The sequence below is a fragment of the Lolium perenne genome, chromosome 6 (assembly GCF_019359855.2).
Source record: "Lolium perenne isolate Kyuss_39 chromosome 6, Kyuss_2.0, whole genome shotgun sequence".
NCBI classification, from domain to species: Eukaryota; Viridiplantae; Streptophyta; class Magnoliopsida; order Poales; family Poaceae; genus Lolium; species Lolium perenne.
Window position 1 is genome coordinate 38,952,957 of NC_067249.2, and position 26,915 is coordinate 38,979,871.

A 26,915-nucleotide genomic window follows, 5' to 3' on the forward strand; every position below is an offset into this window, starting at 1 on the left:
TTTTATTGAATAGCATCTGTCGAGGGAAAAGCTTGGAGCAGGAGCTCTGTTCGATAACATTTGAAGGTGTTCCCTCTGTCTCTTCATCAAAATTTCATGACTGATTCATGGTTCTTATATTTAATAGTTCTACATATCTGCTCACGGCTATCTAACACGAGTTTACCTGTCTCTTTTAGTTTTTAGTTACATTTATTACACTGTGCGCATAGTTGTAATCTTTGCGCAAGTTCTCCGTAACAGGAATCAATGTATATAACATTTGTTTGTTACTACTGAGAAATGTATTACCGATTCATTTAAGATTATATATACCAAACCTAATGAACCATGTCATGTGCAATGTTCTTTTATGGGAGGTGATGGAATCCAAAAATATCCAGCTATACCTTGGGAGTTCCCGCTCTGACTTTTTTCCTTAGTGTTTGATTTTTGTAATTTTTGCATCCTTCTCACTGTATTTCTTTTGAGATTCTTCTTCGAGCAAACATGCAGAAAGCCTTGAGTGAATTTCTCACCGACCACACTGGCTGATTGATCTCATGGTTGCATATTCTGTGAAAATATAATGATGATGTCGGGAGTGACTTCCTTGCCCAAGGTTTTCATATGTTTTCGATCTAGATGTTCAGTATACTGCAATTATCATGTTCTAAGTTTTATGAAAATGCATGATGATCTTAGCCAGTATGCTTAGGTAATGCTTACAATTTTTTTTCGTGTTCATGTTCTATATTCAGTCTATTTTCTTGATGATCTCTTGTTTCGGGTTTTTGTTTCGTGGGATTGATGTCTTCTGTTCTGGCAAGTCATATCAATCCTTTTGCTTTCATAATGATTTTTTATCGTGTTTCATCACCAGCACCAGTTCAACAGGTTGTGTTGAAATGTATCTTCTGATGGGAAGACATTAGTGGTAGAGTCTGGTCATGGGACTGTCAGATCTGTAGGCAATACAAAGCAGAGACATAGTATTTTGTTGCAAAGACTATCTCTATGTAGCTATGCTTTCCTTTTGAATTAATAGGAAAAATGATTTTCTTGATCTCTGTTAGGAGCTTGCTAAACCTAGAAGTTCCCGCTGCATGCATCTTCTTCACCTTAATCCTTGTTTCGGTATATCGTTTTCTATCATTAAATGTGGAACTATTTTATTGTTTCTATGATTCCACCTTAATAGCCATAATTCATTTTGGGGTACCGTAAAAGAAGCCTAGATTATACTAGAATATGACATCTGCCTTTCCTAGGGGAGGGGGTATCATATATGCCAATCCCACTTGAGCTGCCATTGTCTTGATGCTATTAGAATTGTTTGACAAGAATAGTTGCCTTCTATTAATTGTTTCACAACAATAATGGTCCAACTAATGTTTCTAACAATCTAAGAATGTTATTTATTACAATTTTGCTTTTACTTTCTAGGATTTTATATAATTTGGTATTTGTTATAAAAGCAGAAAAGCCATTTATTTTTTCGATAAAGGGAATATATTAATATTAAAGGATACAAATTACACCCACCCTCTGCAACAACGCAATATCCTAAAATATTACGCATGCACATAGCCAAAAAAAAAAAGAAAAAGAAAGCTAAGAAATAAAACTCCTGCTACAGTACCCATCCCTAGCAACAGTAATACAATCACTACCAAGACAACACGACTCTTCAAAAGCGACGCCTCCAAGAAGGGAACAGTGCACTAGTACCGTCGTCGCTCGATCAAAGATCTTAGGTTTTCACCCTGAAGATAGTCTCCGCTCTCAAAACAATGCCTTAATTTGCACTAGTGCTTTGCAAGGCCGGTCATTTGCTCGAGTGGAGGCCGGGTCAAATCAAAATTAGATATTGGCACTTATTTATACTAAATATTTATACTTATTTGTGTAGCATGTAGCTTATAAATATAACAAGTATTTTTGTTGCCACCGACTCTACTATACAAGTTAGCATATATACAATCAAAACTCAAATCTATTATGCGATAAAATATGTTATCTTTTCAAGTTTTGTTTGGGCCATCTTGGTAAAATCAAATCGTAAAATATTAGAACTTATTCATACAACTGAGTTTATCATTGTCCGTGTTTATTTTACTGTATTTAAATATCTTGCTAAAAGGCTTTACTATATAAGTGTACCAAAAGTATGATGCTAGATATTTATTTGTATAGTAGAATTATCAAGCTCAGTTGCAAGCAACATAAAATTCTAGAACCGCGATGTACCCTTTTATTAATATACATCCAAGATTTATAATCATCTAGAGTACACGGTCATGTAACCGCAATGTCCCCAACAAGCATGGAGAAAAACCCAAAAATTCGTTTCGAAACACGGGAGCCTAGTATTTTTAAAATTCAGAAACCCGACTTAGAAAATATCCTAGATCTGCACTTTTGTCATTTTTGCGGAGCCCTAAAATATAAGATATTTTGTCATGAAAAACTGCACACAGGTAGAATATGACACTATCTATATCCTTTTTCTTTTGAAAATTTTAAAACTCTGAATATGAGTTTTAAAGTTTGAAAAAAGGGGCTACTTGTAGCCATGCTCCAAAAGAGGCTACGCTCCTTGAAACCGCGCTAGCAAACCAGTTTCATCACGCCATCACGGCCACACAAACACATCAAAACTTTTTTTTTTTTTGAATTTAACACATCAAAACTTTCACTGTAGGGAACCCCGCTCAAAATCCATCCAGAAACTACCGGGCCCAACAGTCATTGACCCACCCAGCCGAGACGCAAAGCCTTCCTCGCATTCCCAAAGAAACACACCTCCCCGCCACGTCACCGATCCGCGCCACCCCTCTTCCCCCAATCCCCACCATCCATCCCCATCCGACGGCTCAGGCCACTTGTCACGCGGATCGCCTTCTCTTCTGCGCCCAAACTCCGCAGCTATAAAAATCCGGCCTCGCCCCACGCTCCACCACCATCCACTCGCCACCAACCACCCACGAGTCAAACTCACCGGAGAAGAGAAGGAAAACTCGCCGGAGATGTCGGGCCGCGGCAAGGGAGGCAAGGGGCTGGGCAAGGGCGGCGCCAAGCGCCACCGGAAGGTGCTCCGGGACAACATCCAGGGCATCACCAAGCCGGCCATCCGCCGCCTGGCGCGCCGCGGCGGCGTCAAGCGAATCTCTGGTCTCATCTACGAGGAGACCCGTGGTGTGCTGAAAGTGTTCCTGGAGAACGTCATCCGTGATGCAGTTACCTACACTGAGCACGCCAAGAGGAAGACCGTCACCGCCATGGACGTCGTGTACGCGCTCAAGCGCCAGGGACGCACGCTCTATGGCTTCGGCGGCTAGGAAGGGCAGGGTCCGTCGCTGGGTCAGATTTAGAAAGCTAGCCTCTGTTTAGGGTTCATGGCCTGTTGTCGAGTAGTCGGTGCAGTATCTCGCTGTCGTGTGCTCTGGGTTGACTGTAAGACTGTTGGTTGGTAGTAGAATGGAACGAAAATTTACCTAGTTCACCCTCTACTGCAATCTCTTAGATCTGTTCATATGAGTATGCAAAATGTTTGCCTTCAGTGTTTCGATTCGGCTACAATCTTCTGTGCTTCACCCTTTTCTTCTGAAATATCTTAGATCTGTCCATATGAGTGTGATGGCTCAGCAATCTGGCATGCAATTACTGGTTCTCTGGCTCTGTATTTACTGTCCCCCAAATCAATCGTGTTGGGTTTCAGTGTTTCGATTCAATCTTTTTTGTGTAAGCCGACCACAATCAGATTCAAAACTCAATTCGAATTCCCTCTGAAATAGTAATTCATTGACCTATTTGTGGCACAAATTCCAGGTAACCATTGGCCATTGAGTGGCAGCTGAGGATGGGTAAGTCTTAATTGGCTAAAGACATCGCGATGGAGGCTGACTCCAATCTTCTTCAGGTGATTGCTTCTCGCCACTTAAGTTCACTTTCTTGTAGTAGTTGCAGTCTTGTGTTCCCAGTTCTACCAGATGTGCATGGAATTAAGCTTTCTGTTCCATAAAATATTAATTTCACAATTCATAGTGATTCCTCTATGAAGGTTAATTCATATTCTTCCACAGTTTTGTGTGGATCCTCATGCAACATCAGGATTACTTAACGTAATCTTGCGTTTTTATTGAATTATATGATACAGTCTTCCTTAGGATAGGCAGTGCTGATTTAGTGCCAAAGCTTGACTCATTCTGATTTTCTTCTCTGCTACTGTATGCAATCACCTTCTGATACTTCGACTGATGTCCTCCAAACTAAAACTGTGGTGTATCTTCATGGGATCTGCTTTTCAAGTGAATGGGAGAAAGTAAAAAACTGGTTGCAAAACTGTTGAAAATGGCTCCTGAAAATCCTTCCTCCATCATCTTCATCGATGCAATTGGTCCTTTGTCAAGCCAACGCGCAGAAGGCAATGAAAGGTAATCTTCTAGGCAGGTCAAAACGAAGCTGTTAGTCTAAATGGAGGCGACTTCTTTAGACATTGTAGTGCACCTGCCAGTTTCTTCATTTTCCGGGGAAAATGGCACGAGCATTGTACTTTGATTAATTATATTATATTACAGTGAGACCCAGATTTTTTTTTTTTTGCGAAACACAGTACAATCAAAGACGCTCATACATACGCGCGCACACTCACCCCTATGAACGCACACACGCACACCCTACCCCTATAAGCACCTCCAACAGACTGCGTTGAAGAATTGATCCGGCGGGTCTTGAGATTGACGAAGTCACCACAGGCGCCTCGCTGTCGACGGGAACGTCGCCTTCCACTGAAGAATATTCCGCCTTTAAGATATAACCAATCCACATGCACATCTTTTATCTTCATATTTTAATATATGCAAAGCAACTGCCATCGATCACAATTTTTTCAACACTGACTAAACATTTTTTTTTTTGCTGTGCTCATAATATTACAGGGTGTTGGCCATAATGAAGACAACGTCCTCGTTCCTGCTGCTACTAAAATTACATATGCTTTGGATCAGGTAGAGAACATTTATCAATTATTCATCTAATTGCATTGTGCATCTTTCTCTGAAGATACTTAAGTTGTGTATCTGTGTTGTGTTATTTTTACAGAGCTATAGTATTAAACATGCCATAGGTTGTACGGTGTACCCCAGTCTGCGCGGTGACGTTTCAAACAAACACGCCTACATTTCACCGCCTGACCTTAAACATATCCAAGGTAAGGAACTGCCAAAAGAAAAACATCAGTTAACTCTGCTCCACATTGACATTGCTACTAACTTCTGTTACCCTTGACCCCTGACATTGATGTCCTGAATTTTCAACAGACCCATGTGATCTTTCCAGGTGATAATGCTGATTGCTACAGAAGTTCAAGTGGCGCGCATCTTGCCGTGGTGTCGAGGCAAATTCATCCTAGAGATCCTTTTTGCAAACCAAGTGATACTTCACAGCCTAATATTGCGTTGTGTCCAATTAGACGGCTAGTCATGGGAGCTCAGAACATATTCTGCGGTGATTCCTGGGTTGCTGTCACATGGGCTGAAGAGCTTCAGCACATCCGATTGTGTAATTCTCCTGTAATTTATTATTTCACCACTATTGTTTTCCTGCTCCTTATTCTTAGACTTCTTTTTTTTGGAAAGGCTTTACGCCTCAATCTATTCTTGGACTTTTTTATGCAACAGGGGAATGTTAGCATGTAGTTTATATAAGACATTTGGACATTTTTTCTAACAGTGTATACTTTTATCGAAGAGCAACTGTTAAGGGAAAAGCTCGGAGCACAGCTCTGCTCAGTAACATTTGAAGGTGCCTCCTTTGTTTCTTGATCAAAATTTCACGACTGATTAATGGTTTTTGCATATTTAATAGTTCTCCATTTCTGCTCATGGCTATCTAACACGAGTTTACATCTTTAGTTTTTAGTTGCATATATTACACTGTGCACATAGTTGTAATCTTTGTGCAAGTTCTCCGTAACAGGAATCAATGTATGTAACCTGATTCATTTGAGAAATGTATTACCAATTCATTTGAGAGTATAGCGAACCTAATGAACAATGTCATGCGAAATGTTCTTTTCTGGGAGGTGATGGAATCCAAAATGTCCAGCTTCTGTACTTTGTGGCTCGGGGACTAGAAGATAGGTAATCACTATAGTGTAGGTGCTGAATTTTGAGCATGAAGTTAGAAGATCTACTAGAATATTTTTGCTTTCTTCTTTTATTCCTGAAGTCAATTCAAGTGTTAAATTCTTCTATATCTGCTTATGTAGTAACTACATCTTATCCGTTAAAAGGAAAGCTTGATAAAAATCATGGACTACTGTATTCCACACGGAAGCTTGAATCTGCATGCGTTCAAACAGTTTAATCTGGAAAAATAACAAATGATCTTGTGTTTTTAGTCATGGTCCCAAGTAAGCTGATTTATGTATAAGTTTCAGTTTTTGTAGCAGTTAGAAAACTTTGGCTGATATTGTTATGGTCGGTATCTGGGCCAAATAGTGGGCCAAATTAGGGGCTTAGCCCAGTTATTCTATTATATAAACAGATGTAATCAGACTATTTCGATTAAGCAATAATCAATCTCATTATTGCTGACTTCCAGAGGAGTCGGCCTTCTCCTGCCCGCGTCGCCGCAAACCCTAGCCGTCGCCTTCCCCAGCTCTCGCGACGGCGCCCTGCCGCCGGCGCCGCCTCTCTCTCTCTCTCTCTCTCTCTCTCTCTCGCTCGCAGCACTTCCACCCCTACAACCTACGCCCCCGTCCTGGTAGAACCCTAGCCTCTACCAATTTGGTATCAGATTCCTCGGTTGCGATCATGTCGTCGGGCCAGCCCTCCGCCACCATCGATGCCACCTCCGAGACGCCGCCGGCCTCCACCGCCACCGCGCACGTGGTGCCGGGCGCCGAGCCACCCCCGTCCTCTCTCCGGCGGAACTGTCCGCGGCAGTCAGCGACCTCACCACGGCGATCGCCAACATGCGGACGTTTCTGCAGGTAACGCACGGGCTGCCGGCCGCCGTGTCCGCTCCACCACCGCCGCCCCCGCCTGCGCCACACGCGCCGCCTCCACCGGTCCCGGCCGCGAACCAGGGCGTCCCCATCACCAACATCAAGTGGCCGGCGTCGCCGTCGCAGCGGCCCTCATGGGTGGACGCGCCGGTCTTCACACCTGCCCCTGCCCAGCCGACCGTGCCGCCACCTGCGGCGTACGCTGCGCCCTCCCCCTTCGGTGGCTTCAGCGACTACGGCGATCCTCATGCGGGGGGCAGCACTGTCTACTCGCCCTCTACCGCGCTGGACACGACCTTCGTCGCCGCGCCGGCCGCTCAGCAGCCACCGCGCTACACCAAGTTGGAGTTCACCACCTATGATGGCGCCACCGACCCCCTCAACTGGCTCAACCAGTGCGAGAAATTCTTTAGGGGGCAGCGGACACTGACGTCCGACCGCACATGGATCGCTTCCTACCACCTCCGCGGAGCCGCCCAGAAGTGGTACTACGTCCTCGAGCAGGACGAGGGCGGGATGCCGCCGTGGGAGCGCTTCCGCGACCTGTGCCTCCTCCGGTTCGGACCCCCGGTACGCGGGAGTCGCCTCGCCGAGCTGGGGCGCCTGCAGTTCACCTCGTCGGTGCAGGACTTCGCCGATCGCTTCCAATCGTTGGCGTGCCATGGCCCCGGCGTCTTAGCTCGTCAGCGCGCCGAGCTCTTCGTGGGCGGCCTTCCCGACCACATCCGGGTCGACGTGGAGATGCGCGAGCCGCAGGACCTGCTGACCCCCATGTACTATGCCCGAGCGTACGAGCAGCGCACCCTCGCCATCCAGCAGTCCTTCCAGGGCAGGGGAGCCCGCCCTCCGCCACGCCCTGCCCAGACGGCCCCGGCGCGCCCAGCGCTGCCGGCTGCCGCGACGACCCCTGCATCGCCCACACGTCCCTTCCGTCGCCTGACGACGACCGAGCAGCTCGAGAGGCGCCGCAAGGGCCTGTGCTCCAACTGCGACGAGCAGTACGCACCGGGTCACACGTGCGCTCGCCTGTTCTATTTGGAGACGGTCGATGACGAGGCGAGCCACTTACCCCGGAGCTTGACACTGGGGCCACTTCCGAGCCAGGCGCCACGACCTATGGGCCGGTCGACGCGAAGGCTTTCGTCGTCTCCCTCCACGCGTTGGCAGGTATCAAGACGACGAAGACCATGCTCCTGCCGGTGACGATCAGCGGGGAGCGCCTCACAACGCTAGTTGACACGGGTTCGACGCACAACTTCCTGGCTGGCGACGCCATGCGCCGCCTCGCACTACAGCCGTCAGGAGACGAGCACTTCAGCGTCACCGTCACCAACGGGGACCGCCTAGCCTGCCAGGGTGTGGCTCGGCAGGTGCCCATCACCATCGGCGATGAGCACTTCTCCATGGACTGCGTCGGCATCAACCTGTGCTGCTACGACTTCATCCTCGGCATCGACTTCATGTCCACCCTCGGGCCCATCCTCTGGGATTTCGAGGCGCTGTCCCTCATCTTATGGCGCGCGGGCGGCCGCCGCGTCCAGTGGAGGGACCTCGGCAGCTCCGGGCCACCGGCGCCCCAGCTGGCGCTGATGGCTGCCGCCCTTGACCCGACGCATCCGCTCTTGGACGACCTTCTGCAACAGCATAGCGACATCTTCACCGAGCCACAGGGCCTACCTCTGGCGCGGGCCTGCGATCACCGCATCCACCTGCTGCCGGGTACGCCGCCTGTCGCAGTACGGCCGTATCGCTACCCCCAGCTGCAGAAGGACGAGCTCGAGCGCCAGGTGGCGGTCATGCTGGCCCAGGGCATCATCCGGATTTTGACATCACCCTTCTCGGCGCCGGTGCTCTTGGTGCGCAAGCCCGACGGCACGTGGCGCTTCTGCATCAACTACCGCGCGCTCAACGCCGTGACGTCCAAGGACAAGTTCCCCATCCCGGTCGTGGACAAGCTCTTGGACGAGCTACACGGGGCGCGCTTCTTCACCAAGCTCGACTTGCGCTCGGGCTACCACCAGGTGCGGATGCATCCGGATGATGTTCCGAAGACGGCCTTCCGCACGCACCACAGCCACTTCGAGTTCCTGGTGATGCCGTTTGGCCTCTCCAATGCGCCGACAACATTCCAGGCTTTGATGAATGACATGCTCAGTCCCTACTTACGCCGTTTTGTGCTTGTTTTCTTTGATGATATTCTCATCTACAGTGCCTCGTGGGCGGAGCATCTACAACACGTTGCCATCGTCTTCAACGAGCTTCGAGCGCATCGTCTCCACCTAAAGCGCTCGAAGTGCTCGTTCGGCACGACCTCCGTCGCCTACTTGGGACACGTCATCATGGCGGAGGGCGTCGCAATGGATGCTGACAAGGTCGCGGCCGTCGCTGCATGGCCGACGCCGCAGTCATCGCGGGCCCTTCGTGGCTTCTTGGGGCTCATGGGCTACTACCGGAAGTACATCCGGGACTTTGGCCTCATCGCCGCGCCTCTGACCCGCCTCCTGCGCCGCGACGCCTTCGCCTGGGACGCGGAGGCAACGGAGGCCTTCCAGGCGCTTCAGCGGGTGCTCACGACGGGGCCCGTGCTCCAGATGCCGGACTTCGACCTGCCTTTCGTCATGGACTACGACGCCTCCGGCATCGGGTTCGGCGCCGTCCTCGATCAAGGGGAGGGGCCGCTGGCCTTCTTCAGCCGGCCGTTCACCACTCGCCATCTCAAGCTCGCGGCGTACGAGCGCGAGCTCATTGGGCTTGTTCAGGCCGTGCGCCATTGGCGGCCCTACTTGTGGGGGCGCACCTTCCGGGTCCGCACGGATCATTACAGCCTGAAGTTCTTGCTTGACCAGCGCCTCTCCACCGTTCCGCAGCACCAGTGGATTAGCAAGCTCTTCGGGTTCGACTTCACCGTCGAGTACCGTCCGGGCCGCCTCAACACGGTCGCCGACGCGCTCTCTCGCCGCGACACGGAGGAGCTTGCGGACTCCCTCGACGGCGGCGGCATGATCATGTGCATCCGCTCGGGGCCGTCGTTCGCCCTCATCGACGACATCCGCCGGGCCATGGTGGGAGCCGCGGATGCCCAGGCGCCGCGCCAGCGCCTCGACGCGGGTGAGCTCACCGCGCCCTGGCACCTGGCCGACGGGCTGCTTCTCCACGGGCGCCGCATCTTCGTGCCCGATCAGGACGATCTTCGTCAGCAGGCCCTGCTTCTCGCGCACTCAGCAGGCCACGAGGGTGTGCAAAAGACGCTCAAGCGTCTCCGGGATGACTTCTACATTCCTGGTGATGGTGCGCTGGTCTGCGACTTGGTGGGGTCGTGTGTGACGTGCCAACGCAACAAGACGGAGATGTTACGGCCGGTGGGGCTGCTTCAGCCGCTGGACGTTCCCTCGCAGGTGTGGGCGGATATTTCCATGGACTTCATCGAGGGCCTCCCTAAGGTGGGCGGCAAATCCGTCATCCTGACGGTGGTCGACCGCTTCTCCAAGTACGCCCACTTCATCCCGGTCGGCCATCCATACACAGCCGCGTCCGTGGCGCGGGCCTTCTTCGACGGCATCGTGCGCCTCCATGGGTTCCCGTCGTCCATTGTCAGCGACCGGGATCCCGTGTTCACGGGGCATGTGTGGCGCGATCTCTTTCGCCTGGCGGGTGTGAAGCTTCGCATGAGCATGGCCTTCCACCCGCAAACAGACGGCCAGTCCGAGGTGGTTAACAAGATTATTGCCATGTACTTGTGTTGTGTTACAGGGGATCGTCCGCGCGCTTGGGTGGACTGGTTGGCATGGGCGGAGTACTGCTACAACACCTCCTATCACTTCGCCCTGCACGCCACCCCCTTTGAGGTGGTCTATGGGCGTCCACCGCCGAGGATGCTGCCTTATGAGTCGGGCTCGGCCCGTTCGGAGAGCGCAGGCGACTTGCTTCGGACCCATGATGAGATTTTGGCTGAGGCGCGCCAGCGTCTTCTTCAGGCACAGCAGCTGGCGCGGAAGTATTATGACGCTCATCATCGTGACGCTGAGTTCGCCGTGGGCGATTGGGTCTGGCTGCGTCTACTTCACAGGATGGCGCAGTCACTGGATCCGCGTGCCAAGCGCAAGTTGGGGCCTCGCTATGCCGGGCCCTTTCGCGTGCTGGAGCGTGTCGGCACGCTCGCCTACCGCTTGGAGCTGCCGGAGGGTTCCCGCATCCACGACGTCTTCCATGTGAGCTTGCTGAAGGCTCACAAGGGAGATCCTCCGGCCGAGGCGCCGGCGCTTCCTCCTCATGATGATGGTCGTGTGCTTCTGGGTCCCGAGAAGGTGTTGAAGGCGCAACTGCGTAGGGGCGCTTGGCATATACTGGTGCAGTGGGCTGGCCTGCCCTCGGAGGACGCTACATGGGAGAAGCTAGAGGAGTTTCAGCAGCATTTTCCTGATGTTCAGCTCGAGGACGAGCTGTTTGAGAAGGCGGGGAGAGATGTTATGGTCGGTATCTCCTATTCCAGGAAGGGGCCCAAATAGTGGGCCAAATTAGGGGCTTAGCCCAGTTATTTTATTATATAAACAAATGTAATCAGACTATTTCGATCAAGCAATAATCAATCTCATTATTGCCGACTCCCAGAGGAGTTGGCCTTTTCCTGCCCGCGCCGCCGCAAACCCTAGCCGCCGCCTTCCCCAGCTCTCGCGACGGCCACTAGTAGGAAAAGCCTCATCAGTGGCGCACCAAAAATGGATTCTGTGGCGCATGGGAGGTGCGCCACAGAAACGTCACCACAAAAATAAGGTTTCTGTGGCGCACCTGCCCATGCGCCACAGAATTAAGGTTTCTGTGGCGCACTTGTTCTTAGGTGCGCCACAGAAAAGCGTGCGCCACAGAATTGGTTTTTAGTGCGCCACAGAATTTGCTTGTATTATACATGATTTTGTGCTGCCTGCTATACACATGCAGTTGATACGTCTCCGACGTATCGATAATTTCTTATGTTCTATGCCACATTATTGATGTTATCTACATGTTTTATGCACACTTTATGTCATATTCGTGCATTTTCTGGAACTAACCTATTAACAAGATGCCGAAGTGCCGATTCTTGTCTGCTGTTTTTGGTTTCAGAAATCCTAGTAACGAAATATTCTCGGAATTGGACGAAATCAACGCCCAGGGGCCTATTTTTCCACGAAGCTTCCAGAAATCCGAAGACGAAACGAAGAGGGGCCACGAGGCAGCCAGAGCATAGGGCGGCGCGGCCCCTGCCCTGGCCGCGCGGCCCTATGGTGTGGGCCCCTCGCGCCGCCTCCTGACTTGCCCTTCCGCCTACTTAAAGCCTCCGTGACGAAACCCCCAGTACCGAGAGCCACGATACGGAAAACCTTACTGAGACGCCGCCGCCGCCGATCCCATCTCGGGGGATCCAGGAGATCGCCTCCGGCACCCTGCCGGAGAGGGGATTCATCTCCCGGAGGACTCTACGCCGCCATGGTCGCCTCCGGTGTGATGTGTGAGTAGTCTACCCCTGGACTATGGGTCCATAGCAGTAGCTAGATGGTTGTCTTCTCCCCATTGTGCTATCATTGTCGGATCTTGTGAGCTGCCTAACATGATCAAGATCATCTATCTGTAATTCTATATGTTGCGTTTGTTGGGATCCGATGAATAGAGAATACTTGTTATGTTGATTATCAAAGTTATATCTATGTGTTGTTTATGATCTTGCATGCTCTCCGTTACTAGTAGATACTCTGGCCAAGTAGATGCTTGTAACTCCAAGAGGGAGTATTTATGCTCGATAGTGGGTTCATGCCTGCATTGACACCTGTGATGTGAGAAAGTTCTAAGGTTGTGTTGTGATGTTGCCACTAGGGATAAAACATTGATGCTATGTCTAAGGATGTAGTTGTTGATTACATTACGCACCATACTTAATGCAATTGTCTGTTGCTTTGCAACTTAATACTGGAAGGGGTTCGGATGATAACCTGAAGGTGGACTTTTTAGGCATAGATGCAGTTGGATGGCGGTCTATGTACTTTGTCGTAATGCCCAATTAAATCTCACTATACTCATCATGATATGTATGTGCATGGTCATGCTCTCTTTATTTGTCAATTGCCCAACTGTAATTTGTTCACCCAACATGCTGTTTGTCTTATGGGAGAGACACCTCTAGTGAACTATGGACCCCGGTCCAATTCTCTTTACTGAAATACAATCTACTGCAATACTGTTTTACTGTTTTCTGCAAACAATCACCTTCCACACAATACGGTTAATCCTTTGTTACAGCAAGCCGGTGAGATTGACAACCTCACTGTTTCGTTGGGGCAAAGTACTTTGGTTGTGTTGTGCAGGTTCCACGTTGGCGCCGGAATCCCTGGTGTTGCGCCGCACTACATCCCGCCGCCATCAACCTTCAACGTGCTTCTTGGCTCCTCCTGGTTCGATAAACCTTGGTTTCTTTCTGAGGGAAAACTTGCTGCTGTGCGCATCATACCTTCCTCTTGGGGTTCCCAACGAACGTGTGAATTACACGCCATCAAGCTAGATTTCTGGCGCCGTTGCCGGGGAGATCAAGACACGCTGCAAGGGGAGTCTCCACTTCTCAATCTCTTTACTTTGTTTTTGTCTTGCTTAGTTTTATTTACTACTTTGTTTGCTGCACTAAATCAAAATACAAAAAAATTAGTTGCTAGTTTTACTTTATTTGCTATCTTGTTTGCTATATCAAAAACACAAAAAAATTAGTTACTTGCATTTACTTTATCTAGTTTGCTTAATTTACTGTTGCTAAAATGGCTACCGCTGAAAATACTAAGTTGTGTGACTTCACAACCACAAATAATAATGATTTCTTATGCACACCTATTGCTCCACCTGCTACTACAGCAGAATTCTTTGAAATTAAACCTGCTTTACTGAATCTTGTTATGCGAGAGCAATTTTCTGGTGTTAGTTCTGATGATGCTGCTGCCCATCTTAATAATTTTGTTGAACTATGTGAAATGCAAAAATATAAAGATGTAGATGGTGACATTATTAAACTAAAATTGTTCCCTTTCTCAGTAAGAGGAAGAGCTAAAGATTGGTTGCTATCTCTGCCTAAGAATAGTATTGATTCATGGACTAAATGCAAGGATGCTTTTATTGGTAGATATTATCCCCCTGCTAAAATTATATCTTTGAGGAGTAGCATAATGAATTTTAAACAATTAGATACTGAACATGTTGCTCAAGCTTGGGAAAGAATGAAATCTTTGGTTAAAAATTGCCCAACACATGGACTGACTACTTGGATGATACTCCAAACCTTCTATGCAGGACTAAATTTTTCTTCACGGAATTTATTGGATTCAGCTGCCGGAGGTACCTTTATGTCCATCACTCTTGGTGAAGCAACAAAGTTTCTTGATAATATGATGATCAACTACTCTGAATGGCACACGGAAAGAGCTCCACAAGGTAAGAAGGTAAATTCTGTCGAAGAAACCTCTTCCTTGAGTGATAAGATTGATGCTATTATGTCTATGCTTGTGAATGATAGGACTAATGTTGATCCTAATAATGTTCCGTTAGCTTCATTGGTTGCACAAGAAGAACATGTTGATGTAAACTTCATTAAAAATAATAATTTCAACAACAATGCTTACCGGAACAATTCTAGTAACAACTATAGGCCATATCCTTATAATAATGGCAACGGCTATGGTAATTTTTATGGGAATTCTTACAACAATAATAGGAGTTCACCCCCTGGACTTGAAGCCATGCTTAAAGAATTTATTAGTACACAAACTGCTTTTAACAAATCTGTTGAAGAAAAGCTTGGGAAAATTGATATACTTGCTTCTAAAGTCGATAGTCTTGCTCTTGCTGTTGATCTTTTGAAATCTAAAGTTATGCCTAATGAGAATCATCATAATAAAATTGTTACTACAGCAAATGCTATTCAAGTTAGAATTAATGAGAATATAAGATTAATGGCTGAACTGCGTGCTAGGTGGGATAGAGAAGAAAATAAAAAACTAGCTAAAGAGAAGAATGTAGCTAAAGTTTGGACTATTACCACCACTAGTAATGCTAATGCTACACATGTTGCTGCACCTCCTACTAATACTAATAAAATAATTGGTGTTAGCAATGTTTCCACTTCTAATGCAAAGCGAGAAACTGCACTAAACTGCTAAAACTGCTGAAACTGCTTGTGATAAAGCTGCTGAAATTTTTTCCAACATTGGGGATGATGATCCCATTGCTTTAGATTATAATGGTTTGAATTTTGATGATTGCCACATCTCGGAAGTTATAAAGTTCTTACAAAAACTTGCTAAAAGTCCTAATGCTAGTGCTATAAATTTGGCTTTTACACATCATATTACAAATGCTCTCATAAAAGCTAGAGAAGAGAAGCTAGAGCGCGAAGCCTCTATTCCTAGAAAGGTAGAGGATGGTTGGGAGCCCATCATTAAAATGAAGGTTAAAGATTTTGATTGTAATGCTTTATGTGATCTTGGTGCAAGTATTTCTGTTATGCCTAAGAAAATTCATAATATGCTTGACTTGCCACCGCTGAAAAATTGTTATTTGGATGTTAATCTTGCTGATCATTCTACAAAGAAACCTTTGGGTAAAGTTGATAATGTTCGCATTACCGTTAACAATAACCTTGTCCCCGTTGACTTTGTTGTCTTGGATATTGAATGCAATGCATCCTGTCCCATTATATTAGGAAGACCTTTTCTTCGAACTGTTGGTGCTATCATTGATATGAAGGAAGGTAATATAAAATATCAATTTCCTCTCAAGAAAGGTATGGAACACTTCCCTAGAAAGAGAATGAAGGTACCTTTTCATTCTATTATGAGGACCAATTATGATGTTGACACTTCATCTCTCGATAATACTTGATACACACTTTCTGCGCCTAGCTGAAAGGCGTTAAAGAAAAGCGCTTATGGGAGACAACCCATGTTTTTACCTACAGTATTTTGTTTTTATTTTGTGTCTTGGAAGTTGTTTACTACTGTAGCAACCTCTCCTTATCTTAGTTTTGTGTTTTGTTGTGCCAAGTTAAGCCGTTGATAGAAAAGTAAGTACTAGATTTGGATTACTGCGCAGTTCCAGATTTCTTTGCTGTCACGAATCTGGGTCTACCTCCCTGTAGGTAGCTCATAAAATTAAGCCAATTTACGTGCATGATCCTCAGATATGTACGCAACTTTCATTCAATTTGAGCATTTTCATTTGAGCAAGTCTGGTGCCATTTTAAAATTCGTCAATACGAACTGTTCTGTTTTGACAGATTCTGCCTTTTATTTCGCATTGCCTCTTTTGCTATGTTGGATGAATTTCTTTGATCCACTAATGTCCAGTAGCATTATGCAATGTCCAGAAGTGTTAAGAATGATTGTGTCACCTCTGAATATGTTAATTTTTATTGTGCACTAACCCTCTAATAAGTTGTTTCGAGTTTGGTGTGGAGGAAGTTTTCAAGGATCAAGAGAGGAGTATGATGCAACATGATCAAGGAGAGTGAAAGCTCTAAGCTTGGGGATGCCCCGGTGGTTCACCCCTGCATATATCAAGAATACTCAAGCGTCTAAGCTTGGGGATGCCCAAGGCATCCCCTTCTTCATCGACAACATTATCAGGTTCCTCCCCTGAAACTATATTTTATTCCATCACATCTTATGTGCTTTGCTTGGAGCGTCGGTTTGTTTTTGTTTTTTGTTTTGTTTGAATAAAATGGATCCTGGCATTCACTTTATGGGAGAGAGACACGCTCCGCTGTTGCATATGGACAAGTATGTCCTTGGTTTCTACTCATAGTATTCATGGCGAAGTTTCTCCTTCGTTAAATTGTTATATGGTTGAAATTGGAAAATGATACATGTAGTAATTGCTTTAAATGTCTTGGGTAATGTGATACTTGGCAATTGTTGTGCTCATGATTAAGCTCTTGCATCATATGCTTTGCACCCATTAATGAAGAAATACATAGAGCATGCTTAAATTTGGTTTGCATATTTGGTTTCTCTAAGGTCTAGATAATTTCTAGTATTGAGTTTGAACAACAAGGAAGACGGTGTAGAGTCTTATAATGTTTTCAATATGTCTTTTATGTGAGTTTTGCTGCACCGGTTCATCCTTGTGTTTGTTTCAAATAAGCCTTGCTAGCCTAAACCTTGTATCGAGAGGGAATACTTCTCATGCATCCAAAATACTTGAGCCAACCACTATGCCATTTGTGTCCACCATACCTACCTACTACATGGTATTTTCTGCCATTCCAAAGTAAATTGCTTGAGTGCTACCTTTAAAATTCCATCATTCACCTTTGCAATATATAGCTCATGGGACAAATAGCTTAAAAACTATTGTGGTATTGAATATGTAATTATGCACTTTATCTCTTATTAAGTTGCTTGTTGTGCGATAACCATGTTCACTGGGGACGCCATCAACTACTCTTTGTTGAATTTCATGTGAGTTGCTATGCATGTCCGTCTTGTATGAAGTAAGAGAGATCTACCACCTTATGGTTAAGCATGCATATTGTTAGAGAAGAACATTGGGCCGCTAACTAAAGCCATGATCCATGGTGGAAGTTTCAGTTTTGGACATATATCCTCAATCTCAAATGAGAAAATTATTAATTGTTGTTACATGCTTATGCATAAAAGAGGAGTCCATTATCTGTTGTCTATGTTGTCCCGGTATGGATGTCTAAGTTGAAGAATAATCAATAGCGAGAAATCCAATGCGAGCTTTCTCCTTAGACCTTTGTACAAAGCGGCATAGAGGTACCCCTTTGTGACACTTGGTCGAAACATGTGCATTGTGATGATCCGGTAGTCCAAGCTAATTAGGACAAGGTGCGGGCACTATTAGTACACTATGCATGAGGCTTGCAACTTGTGAGATATAATTTACATGATACATATGCTTTATTACTACCGTTGACAAAATTGTTTCATGTTTTCAAAATCAAAGCTCTAGCACAAATATAGCAATCGATGCTTTTCCTCTATGGAGGACCATTCTTTTACTTTCAATGTTGAGTCAGTTCACCTATTTCTCTCCACCTCAAGAAGCAAACACTTGTGTGAACTGTGCATTGATTCCTACATACTTGCTTATTGCACTCATTATATTACTCTATGTTGACAATATCCATGAGATATACATGTTACAAGTTGAAAGCAACCGCTGAAACTTAATCTTCTTTTGTGTTGCTTCAATGCTTTTACTTTGAATTATTGCTTTATGAGTTAACTCTTATGCAAGACTTATTGATGCTTGTCTTGAAGTGCTATTCATGAAAAGTCTTTGCTATATGATTCACTTGTTTACTCATGTCATATACATTGTTTTGATCGCTGCATTCACTACATATGCTTTACAAATAGTATGATCAAGATTATGATGGCATGTCACTCCAGAAATTATCTGTGTTATCGTTTTACCTGCTCGGGACGAGCAGAACTAAGCTTGGGGATGCTGATACGTCTCCGACGTATCGATAATTTCTTATGTTCTATGCCACATTATTGATGTTATCTACATGTTTTATGCACACTTTATGTCATATTCGTGCATTTTCTGGAACTAACCTATTAACAAGATGCCGAAGTGCCAGTTGCTGTTTTCTGCTGTTTTTGGTTTCAGAAATCCTAGTAACGAAATATTCTCGGAATTGGACGAAATCAACGCCCAGGGGCCTATTTTTCCACGAAGCTTCCAGAAGTCCGAAGACGAAACGAAGAGGGGCCACGAGGCAGCCAGAGCATAGGGCGGCGCGGCCCCTGCCCTGGCCGCGCGGCCCTATGGTCTGGGCCCCTCGCGCCGCCTCCTGACTTGCCCTTCCGCCTACTTAAAGCCTCCGTGACGAAACCCCCAGTACCGAGAGCCACGATACGGAAAACCTTACTGAGACGCCGCCGCCGCCGATCCCATCTCGGGGGATCCAGGAGATCGCCTCCGGCACCCTGCCGGAGAGGGGATTCATCTCCCGGAGGACTCTACGCCGCCATGGTCGCCTCCGGTGTGATGTGTGAGTAGTCTACCCCTGGACTATGGGTCCATAGCAGTAGCTAGATGGTTGTCTTCTCCCCATTGTGCTATCATTGTCGGATCTTGTGAGCTGCCTAACATGATCAAGATCATCTATCTGTAATTCTATATGTTGCGTTTGTTGGGATCCGATGAATAGAGAATACTTGTTATGTTGATTATCAAAGTTATATCTATGTGTTGTTTATGATCTTGCATGCTCTCCGTTACTAGTAGATGCTCTGGCCAAGTAGATGCTTGTAACTCCAAGAGGGAGTATTTATGCTCGATAGTGGGTTCATGCCTGCATTGACACCGTGATGTGATGAGAAAGTTCTAAGGTTGTGTTGTGCTGTTGCCACTAGGGATAAAACATTGATGCTATGTCTAAGGATGTAGTTGTTGATTACATTACGCACCATACTTAATGCAATTGTCTGTTGCTTTGCAACTTAATACTGGAAGGGGTTCGGATGATAACCTGAAGGTGGACTTTTTAGGCATAGATGCAGTTGGATGGCGGTCTATGTACTTTGTCGTAATGCCCAATTAAATCTCACTATACTCATCATGATATGTATGTGCATGGTCATGCTCTCTTTATTTGTCAATTGCCCAACTGTAATTTGTTCACCCAACATGCTGTTTGTCTTATGGGAGAGACACCTCTAGTGAACTATGGACCCCGGTCCAATTCTCTTCTTGAAATACAATCTCTTGCAATCTTGTTTCTTGTTTTCTGCAAACAATCACCTTCCACACAATACGGTTAATCCTTTGTTACAGCAAGCCGGTGAGATTGACAACCTCACTGTTTCGTTGGGGCAAAGTACTTTGGTTGTGTTGTGCAGGTTCCACGTTGGCGCCGGAATCCCTGGTGTTGCGCCGCACTACATCCCGCCGCCATCAACCTTCAACGTGCTTCTTGGCTCCTCCTGGTTCGATAAACCTTGGTTTCTTTCTGAGGGAAAACTTGCTGCTGTGCGCATCATACCTTCCTCTTGGGGTTCCCAACGAACGTGTGAGTTACACGCCATCAGCAGTTTATAGACAACAATACAGATACACAGGTTATATACAGCAACATTCAGATATAATATAAATATCATGTACATTGCACAGATATAACATAGAAATCATCATCACATTACTTAGAGCCCGATCGAGATACATATATAGTGGCAAGTGTCAAATGTTTTGCATACAACTCTTAATTCATACAAAATTCACAATTTCGAGATACAAAGTAGTCTTCATCCGGTTCCTCCTTTGCTCCGTCATCTCTACCCACCAGGCTCGCTTGCATCGGGGTCCTTCATCCAGTTCCTACTATGATGAAAATGGAAGAAAGTGAGACCAACAAGTCCGATGCACAAGAGAAATGGAATAAATGCCTCATACATTGTTGGTCAACACAAATATTAACATTCAGAGACGGTGTAAGTGAGACCAAGTCCGATGCACAAGAGATTGATATTTGTGCTATCTTACCAGGCTCACTTACGCCGCCCCCGAGTGTACGGTGACCAAACATTTTAATCATCGGCATTTTGAAAATCTCAAAGCAAATGGAATGACAAAATGGAATAAGTGCCTCATACATTGTTGGTCAACACAAATATTAACATTTAGGGATGGTGTAAGCGAGGCCAGGTAGGATGCACAAGAGATTGATATTTGTGCTATCTTACCAGGCTCACTTACGCCACCCCCGAGTGTACGGTGACCAAACATTTTAATCATCGGCATTTTGAAAATCTCAAAGCAAATGGAATGACAAAATAGAATATGTGCCTCATACATTGTTGGTCAACACAAATACTATGGTCAGAAACCATAGTTGCAGTATACACCGCCGTATACTTTGCGAAGGGCCCCCTTTCCCGGTCAGCGTTCCGTCAACGGGTGCTTGACGACACAACAACGCCGATCTGCATCTCCGGCGCAGAACCACGCCGATCCCTCGCTGTCCGGTGAACGAGTCCTTGATGCAAAGACCGTGCCGGCCTGCCCAGCATTATGCCGGGCCGTGTTGCCGCGCTTCAAGCCGTGTGTCCGCGCCTGCAGCATTCGCCGTCTTGCCCGGTGAACCAATAGGCAGATCGTTGGAATAAGGAAACCGATGACAGCCGGTCGCAAGATTAAATTGCGATCGGCCATCATCGGCTTCCTTATTCCAACGATTAGTCTATTCGTTCACCGGGCAAAAAGGCGAAGAGTGCAGGGCGCGTGATCGACACGGCCTGAAGCGCGACAACAGGGGTCGGCATGATGCTAGGGAGGCTGGCACCGTCTTGGCATTAAGGACTCGTTCACGCATCTTGGACGGCGAGAGAAGAAAAGTGGTGCTGCGCCGGAGAGGCATGTCGGCGTTGTTGTCTCGTCAAGGACTCGTTCACGGAACGGCGGCCAGGGAAAGGGGGGCTCGTCTACAAAGTATATTGCGGCGTATAGGTGACCAAACATTCTAATCATCGGCACTAAAATGGAAGAAAGAGCCAAGTGGTATCTCAACTAGATATCATATGCCTCATACTTTGTTGGTCGAAAGAAATATTAACATTCAGGGATGGGGTCAGCGAGGCCAGGTAGGATGCACAAGAGATTGATATTTGTGCCATCGCACCAGGCTCAGTGTCCCCACCCCAGAGTGTACAAGTGACCAAACAATTTAATCATCGGCACTAGAATGGAAGAAAGGCCAATGCAATTAAGAAGTAGCTAGTATGAACTAAATGGAATGCCTCATACTTTGTTGGTCGAAACAAATATGAACATCCCGGGATGGCGTTAGCGAGGCCAGGTAGGATGCACAAGAGATTGATATTTGTGCCATCACACCAGGCTCACTAGCGACACCCCGGAGTGTACAGTTGACCGAACATTCTAATCATCGGCACTAAAATGGAAGAAAGAGCCAAGTGGTATCAACTAAATGGAATGCCTCATACTTTGTTGGTCGAAACAAATATTAACATCCAGGGATGGAGTAAGTGAGGCCAGGTAGGATGCACAAGATATTGATATTTGTGCCATCACACCAGGCTCACTTGCTCCACCCCCGAGTGTACGAGTGATCGACCAACCATCTAATCATCGGCAAGTACAAAAACACCAACAAACCAGCAACCATGGTGACATAAGTCAAGATGCTCAAACACACATAGCATGCATGGAGCAGATGCTCCAAAGGGATTATTCATCACTTGGTATATAGACCAAGTGATGCTGGCAAAAGAGAGGCCAATCAAGAACCAGTAAATCCAGTAAGTGATAGATATGCCTAAACAAGCAACAACACATAGCACATCCCAGCTAACCAGATGAGACAAGTCTTGGTAGCCAACTGAATCACCTAGCACCACCTAGCCTTTTAAAACCATCAGAAACAGTCCTTTTTCTTCAAAGGATACCACAGTGGCATTCATTTACATGATCCCCTACTGTGGATATCTCTATTTTCATCAAAGCCAACAAGAAATAGAAATTTATCATTACTCAGTTGAGTTCAAAACAAAGCTGGGGTACCATAAGGGATTATTCATCACTTGGTAGTGATGCTGGCAAGAGAGAGGCCAAGCCTGAGCTAGTCAATCCAGTAGAGATGGATATGCATAAGTAAGCAAGAACACATAGCCTATCCAAGTTAACCAGATAAAACCAACCTTGACAGCCAACTTAATAACCTAGCATCACCTAGTCTTTTAAACCATCAGAAACTTCCCATTTTCTTCAAAGGATACCACAGTGGCATTCATTTACATGATCCCCTACTGTGGATATCTCTATTTTAGTATACCATCATAAGCATTCCATTTAAATCACACATTTTAGTATCTGTTCTTATCCAAGTTTTTGCCTCAGCCTTTGCATCATTGGCTGAGCCAAGACATCAAGCATCTGGCCAGGGAGCATTCTTAGGCCAACCAAGAGCAACTACAAATATGTATGCATACAAGCCCACCAGTAGCATAGTAGCATACCATAAGCTCACAAGAATCCATCAAGTAAATATGTACAGAGACATAGCAACAGCAATGAGCCAACAGCAATGAGCAATGAGCCAACAGCAACAGCAATGAGCATAGCCAACAGCAATGAGCCAACAGCAATGAGCACAGCCAACAGCAATGAGCCAACAGCAATGAGCATAGCCAACAGCAATGAGCACAGCCAACAGCAAAGAATCGACAAAGAATAAAGAAGCAACACAGCAACTTCGGCACAGCAACAGCAATGAGCCAACAGCAACTTCGGCACAGCAACTTCAGCACAGCACAGCAACTTCGGCACAGCAACAGCAATGAGCCAACAGCAGCAAGCACAACACAGCAACAGCAGCAGCACAGCACATTGCAGCAGCAAGCACAGCACAGCAGCATTTCGTCGAGCACCTTGTGTGCGCGCAGGAGAGGAATTAAGAGGGAGAGGAGGGGAGGGGAGAGAGATCACCGATGACAGGGGAGGGGAGGACGAGGTTGAAGATGACGGCAGGGGTGGAGGAGGAGGAGGAGGCGGCGGCTCCTCCACCTTGCCGCGACGGCGGCCCCTCCTCGCGGCGGCCCCTCCTCGCCGTAGGGGCAGCTTATGCTACAGGTGGCGGGGATGGGAGGACCGTGGCGGCATGCGCCCCTCGCGGAGGAAGGCGGCGGCGACGGCGATGGCGACGACCATGGCGGCGCGTGGCGGATCCAGGCGAACAGAATCGCGGCGACGGAGGAGAGGGGAGAGGGGAGAGGGGAGGGGCTCGGGAGAGGGGAGAGGTGAACAGGCGGGGGAGGGCACGGGCGATCGAGATGATATAAGTTACCTTAATTCTGTGGCGCACCCGAGCAGGTGCGCCACAGAATCAACTACTTCTGTGGCGCACCGAAGCACGTGCGCCACAGAAAGAGTTATTTCTGTGGCGCAGCACGCCATGTGCGCCACAGAAATACCTACAGCAATAATTGGTGGTGGCAGGATGTGGGCCTCACATAGTTTCTGTGGCGCACTACTGAAGCGTGCGCCACAAAATTAAGCTATTTCTGTGGCGCACCCAGAATGGTGCGCCACAAAATAATATTCTGTGGCGCATTTTTAGTGGTGCGCCACAGAACTAAGCTCCGCCTATAAGGGTTTTCCTACTAGTGGGCGCCCTGCCGCCGTCGCCGCTTCTCTCTCTCTCGCTCGCAGCACTTCCACCCCTACAACCTACGCCCCCGTCCTGGTACAACCCTAGCCTCTACCAGATATCCTTCTTTTGGACTCATGGATCTGGAGGCACAGTGATACTGTCACTGTAAGAAACTATTGATCTCAGAATATGATGTGTTGAACAAAAAAGCTGTTGGCAAATCCTAACATTGTGCACTTTTTAGTTCAATTATGATATGTTTCTCTTCGCCGAGCAGCTATGAGTGAAAATAGAAGTTTTAATATTTTTGGATAGATGCTAAAATGCTAAATAACCTTGAGCCTATTCAGAATATGTCATCTGATCACTGCCACAATACTTTGTCTTGACCAAACAGGACAACACTTTTTTTACATGCTGTATGCTTCTTTCATGAGTTTCCCTAATTACGTCATAGGAGGCGCGTCCCAGCAGTGCTGTATAAGTAGATCTGTAGGCAATACAAAGCAGAGACATAGTATTTTGTTGCAAAGACTATCTATATGTAGCTATGCTTTCCTTTTGAATTAATAGGAAAAATGATTTTCTTGATCTCTGTTAGGAGCTTACTAAACCTAGAAGTTCCCGCTGCATGCATCTTCTTCACCTTAATCCTTGTTTTGGTAGATCGTTTTTTAGCATTACATGTGGAACTATTTTATTGTTTCTATGATTCCATCTTAATATCTATGCAATGTGTTTATGGAAATATCTCCCAACCTTATTGCCAGGAAGCACACGTGTAGTAAGTTGCTGCCTTCATGGACGGATGGATCATTCTGCTTCTTGCAGTACTAGGTTTCAACGAACTTATGGTTCTTCTTGGGCAAACCATCCAGAAGTAATGTTTTTTATTTTCCAATCGGGCTTCTTACCCCTTCGCATTTCATGCAATACGGAAATACAGAGTTCAACTTATCTTTACAGACTCAGATGAAGAAAGGGGAGAGGAATTAAGAAGCGAGCTGGTGCGCTAATAGGAAATCCACTGGGACGTTTCGATCTTGAAAACACCACTAATTGGTATATGGGGCAAACCCTATTACCAACTAAACTCAACATATATAGTTCAATTACTACAACAAAAGCTCGACCAACAGCAAAAACAACCAAGTCTAGGAAGTAAACACTTAATATTCTTTTAATGCTCGAGGAGATCATTGGCATTCCCTCCTATCCATATTAATTGTCGTTGATTTAGTACAATTGTAGTATTAAATTAGGGACACTTAATATGAATCGGAGGGAGTAGTATGATCAACACAATATTCATGTTGTCAGACTTCAGTGGTTGGCATTTCCTATTGTTCATTAGCTCCATGGCAATTTTCTTTTATCCATGAGCAGAACCCTGTATATATATTCTGGTCCTATTTGTTGCCTTTGTAATTATGTAAGTGTATAGTTTTAGTACGGTGTCAATGCATCTCTTTTCATAGAATTACAACATGGAGTTCATTTAATTACCCTCATTCGAAGTATGTTTTGCGCCTAGTAAAACACACAACATGCGACTGGCCTTATCATAAGCATGAGCATCGACATCAGCATGCATGTGGCAATCCAGTTGAACACAGTTTATTCAGAAAAGCAAACTGCCTTGCAGCTTGACGAGCAATTGTTCGACCAACAGTACGTCACCAAGGATCGCATCGAATGAATTAGAGCATCTCCACTCGTTTGCCCTCCCCACACCGAAATCCGGGAAAATTTACGTTCGGATTGGATGTAAATTTGGCGTGGGGAGGAGTAGTTTCCCAGCCGCGATCTCAGGCGAAGACGGCGATATAAATTTGAAAAACGAAAACTTGACAAACTACGGCATAAAACGGTCGAATTTAGACTAAATTTAATGATATTTACTATATAAAGGGCGAAGTTCGTACATAGAGACCGATTTCGACTATATTTCGAATTCGGCTAGGGGAATACAACTTTAAATATGAAAACACGGCGTTCTACATGCCTAAATGGCGGTAGAACACCGTGTAGTCGCCGCCGTTGTCGCCATCGTCGTCGGAGCCGTCGTCGTCAAACTGCGGCGGCGCGGCCTGGCTGCTGCCCTGGCCGGCGTCTCCCCACCGGCCGCTAGTGCGAGGCGGGGACGGCGATGGCTTGTACCAGTCGTCGTCGGAAGCTTCGAGGTCGACGACGGGGACGGCGACGCCGGATGGAGGTGTCGCAGGCCGGCGGTAGCGAGCGACGTCGTCGGCGGCGGTTGGAGAGCGGCGGCGCAGCGGCGAGTTGACGCGCGGCGGCCAGGTCCAGCAGGCGCCGCTGCTGCTCCGCCTCCTCGCGCTCCCAGTCGCGCCTGGCCCAGTCCAGTGCGGCGTCGTCCGCGCGCTTCTCCTCCTCCATGTCCTTGATCGACCTGGCGATCGCCTCCGCCATTGCGGCGTCCTCCGCGCGCTTCGCCTCCTCCTCGGCGAGCTGGTTTGCGGCGGCCTCTTTCTTCGTCTTCTTCCGGCCGCTGTGCGGAGCGGAAGGCTGGTCGCGGATGACGAGGGCGCCGCTGCTGCGCCCTCTGGTCGGCGGTGGCGAAGCCGGTTCCTTCTTGACGGTGGCCGGAGACGGCCACTCCTTCTTGACGGTGGCCGGCGTCGACCCGCCGGACCTGGACGCCGACCGCGAGCCAGACGAGGAGGAGGACGACACCATCCTCCTCGGCATCCAGGAACTACCGTGCCGGCGCGACACGGTCGGCGCCGTTGGCGGCGGCATCCCCAGGACGGGGGA

At 47.1% G+C, this 26,915-nt stretch overlaps 2 protein-coding genes across 2 annotated transcripts in view; one reads left to right on the top strand and one right to left on the bottom strand.

The window, feature by feature from the left end:
* Positions 1-26,915, bottom strand: part of LOC127308313 (uncharacterized) — a 258,300-nt gene that overhangs the window by 39,681 nt on the left and 191,704 nt on the right. The gene's annotated exons all lie outside the window — the stretch shown is intronic.
* Positions 2,943-3,479, top strand: LOC127308310 (uncharacterized). Its single transcript, XM_051339087.2, has one exon. The coding sequence runs from the start codon at positions 3,009-3,011 to the stop codon at positions 3,318-3,320; it is 312 nt and encodes a 103-aa protein (XP_051195047.2). The 5' UTR covers positions 2,943-3,008; the 3' UTR covers positions 3,321-3,479.

Coding starts and splice junctions, on each gene's coding strand:
- LOC127308310 (XM_051339087.2), top strand. CDS start 3,009: ATGTCGGGCCGCGGCAAGGGAGGCAAGGGGCTGGGCAAGGGCGGCGCC.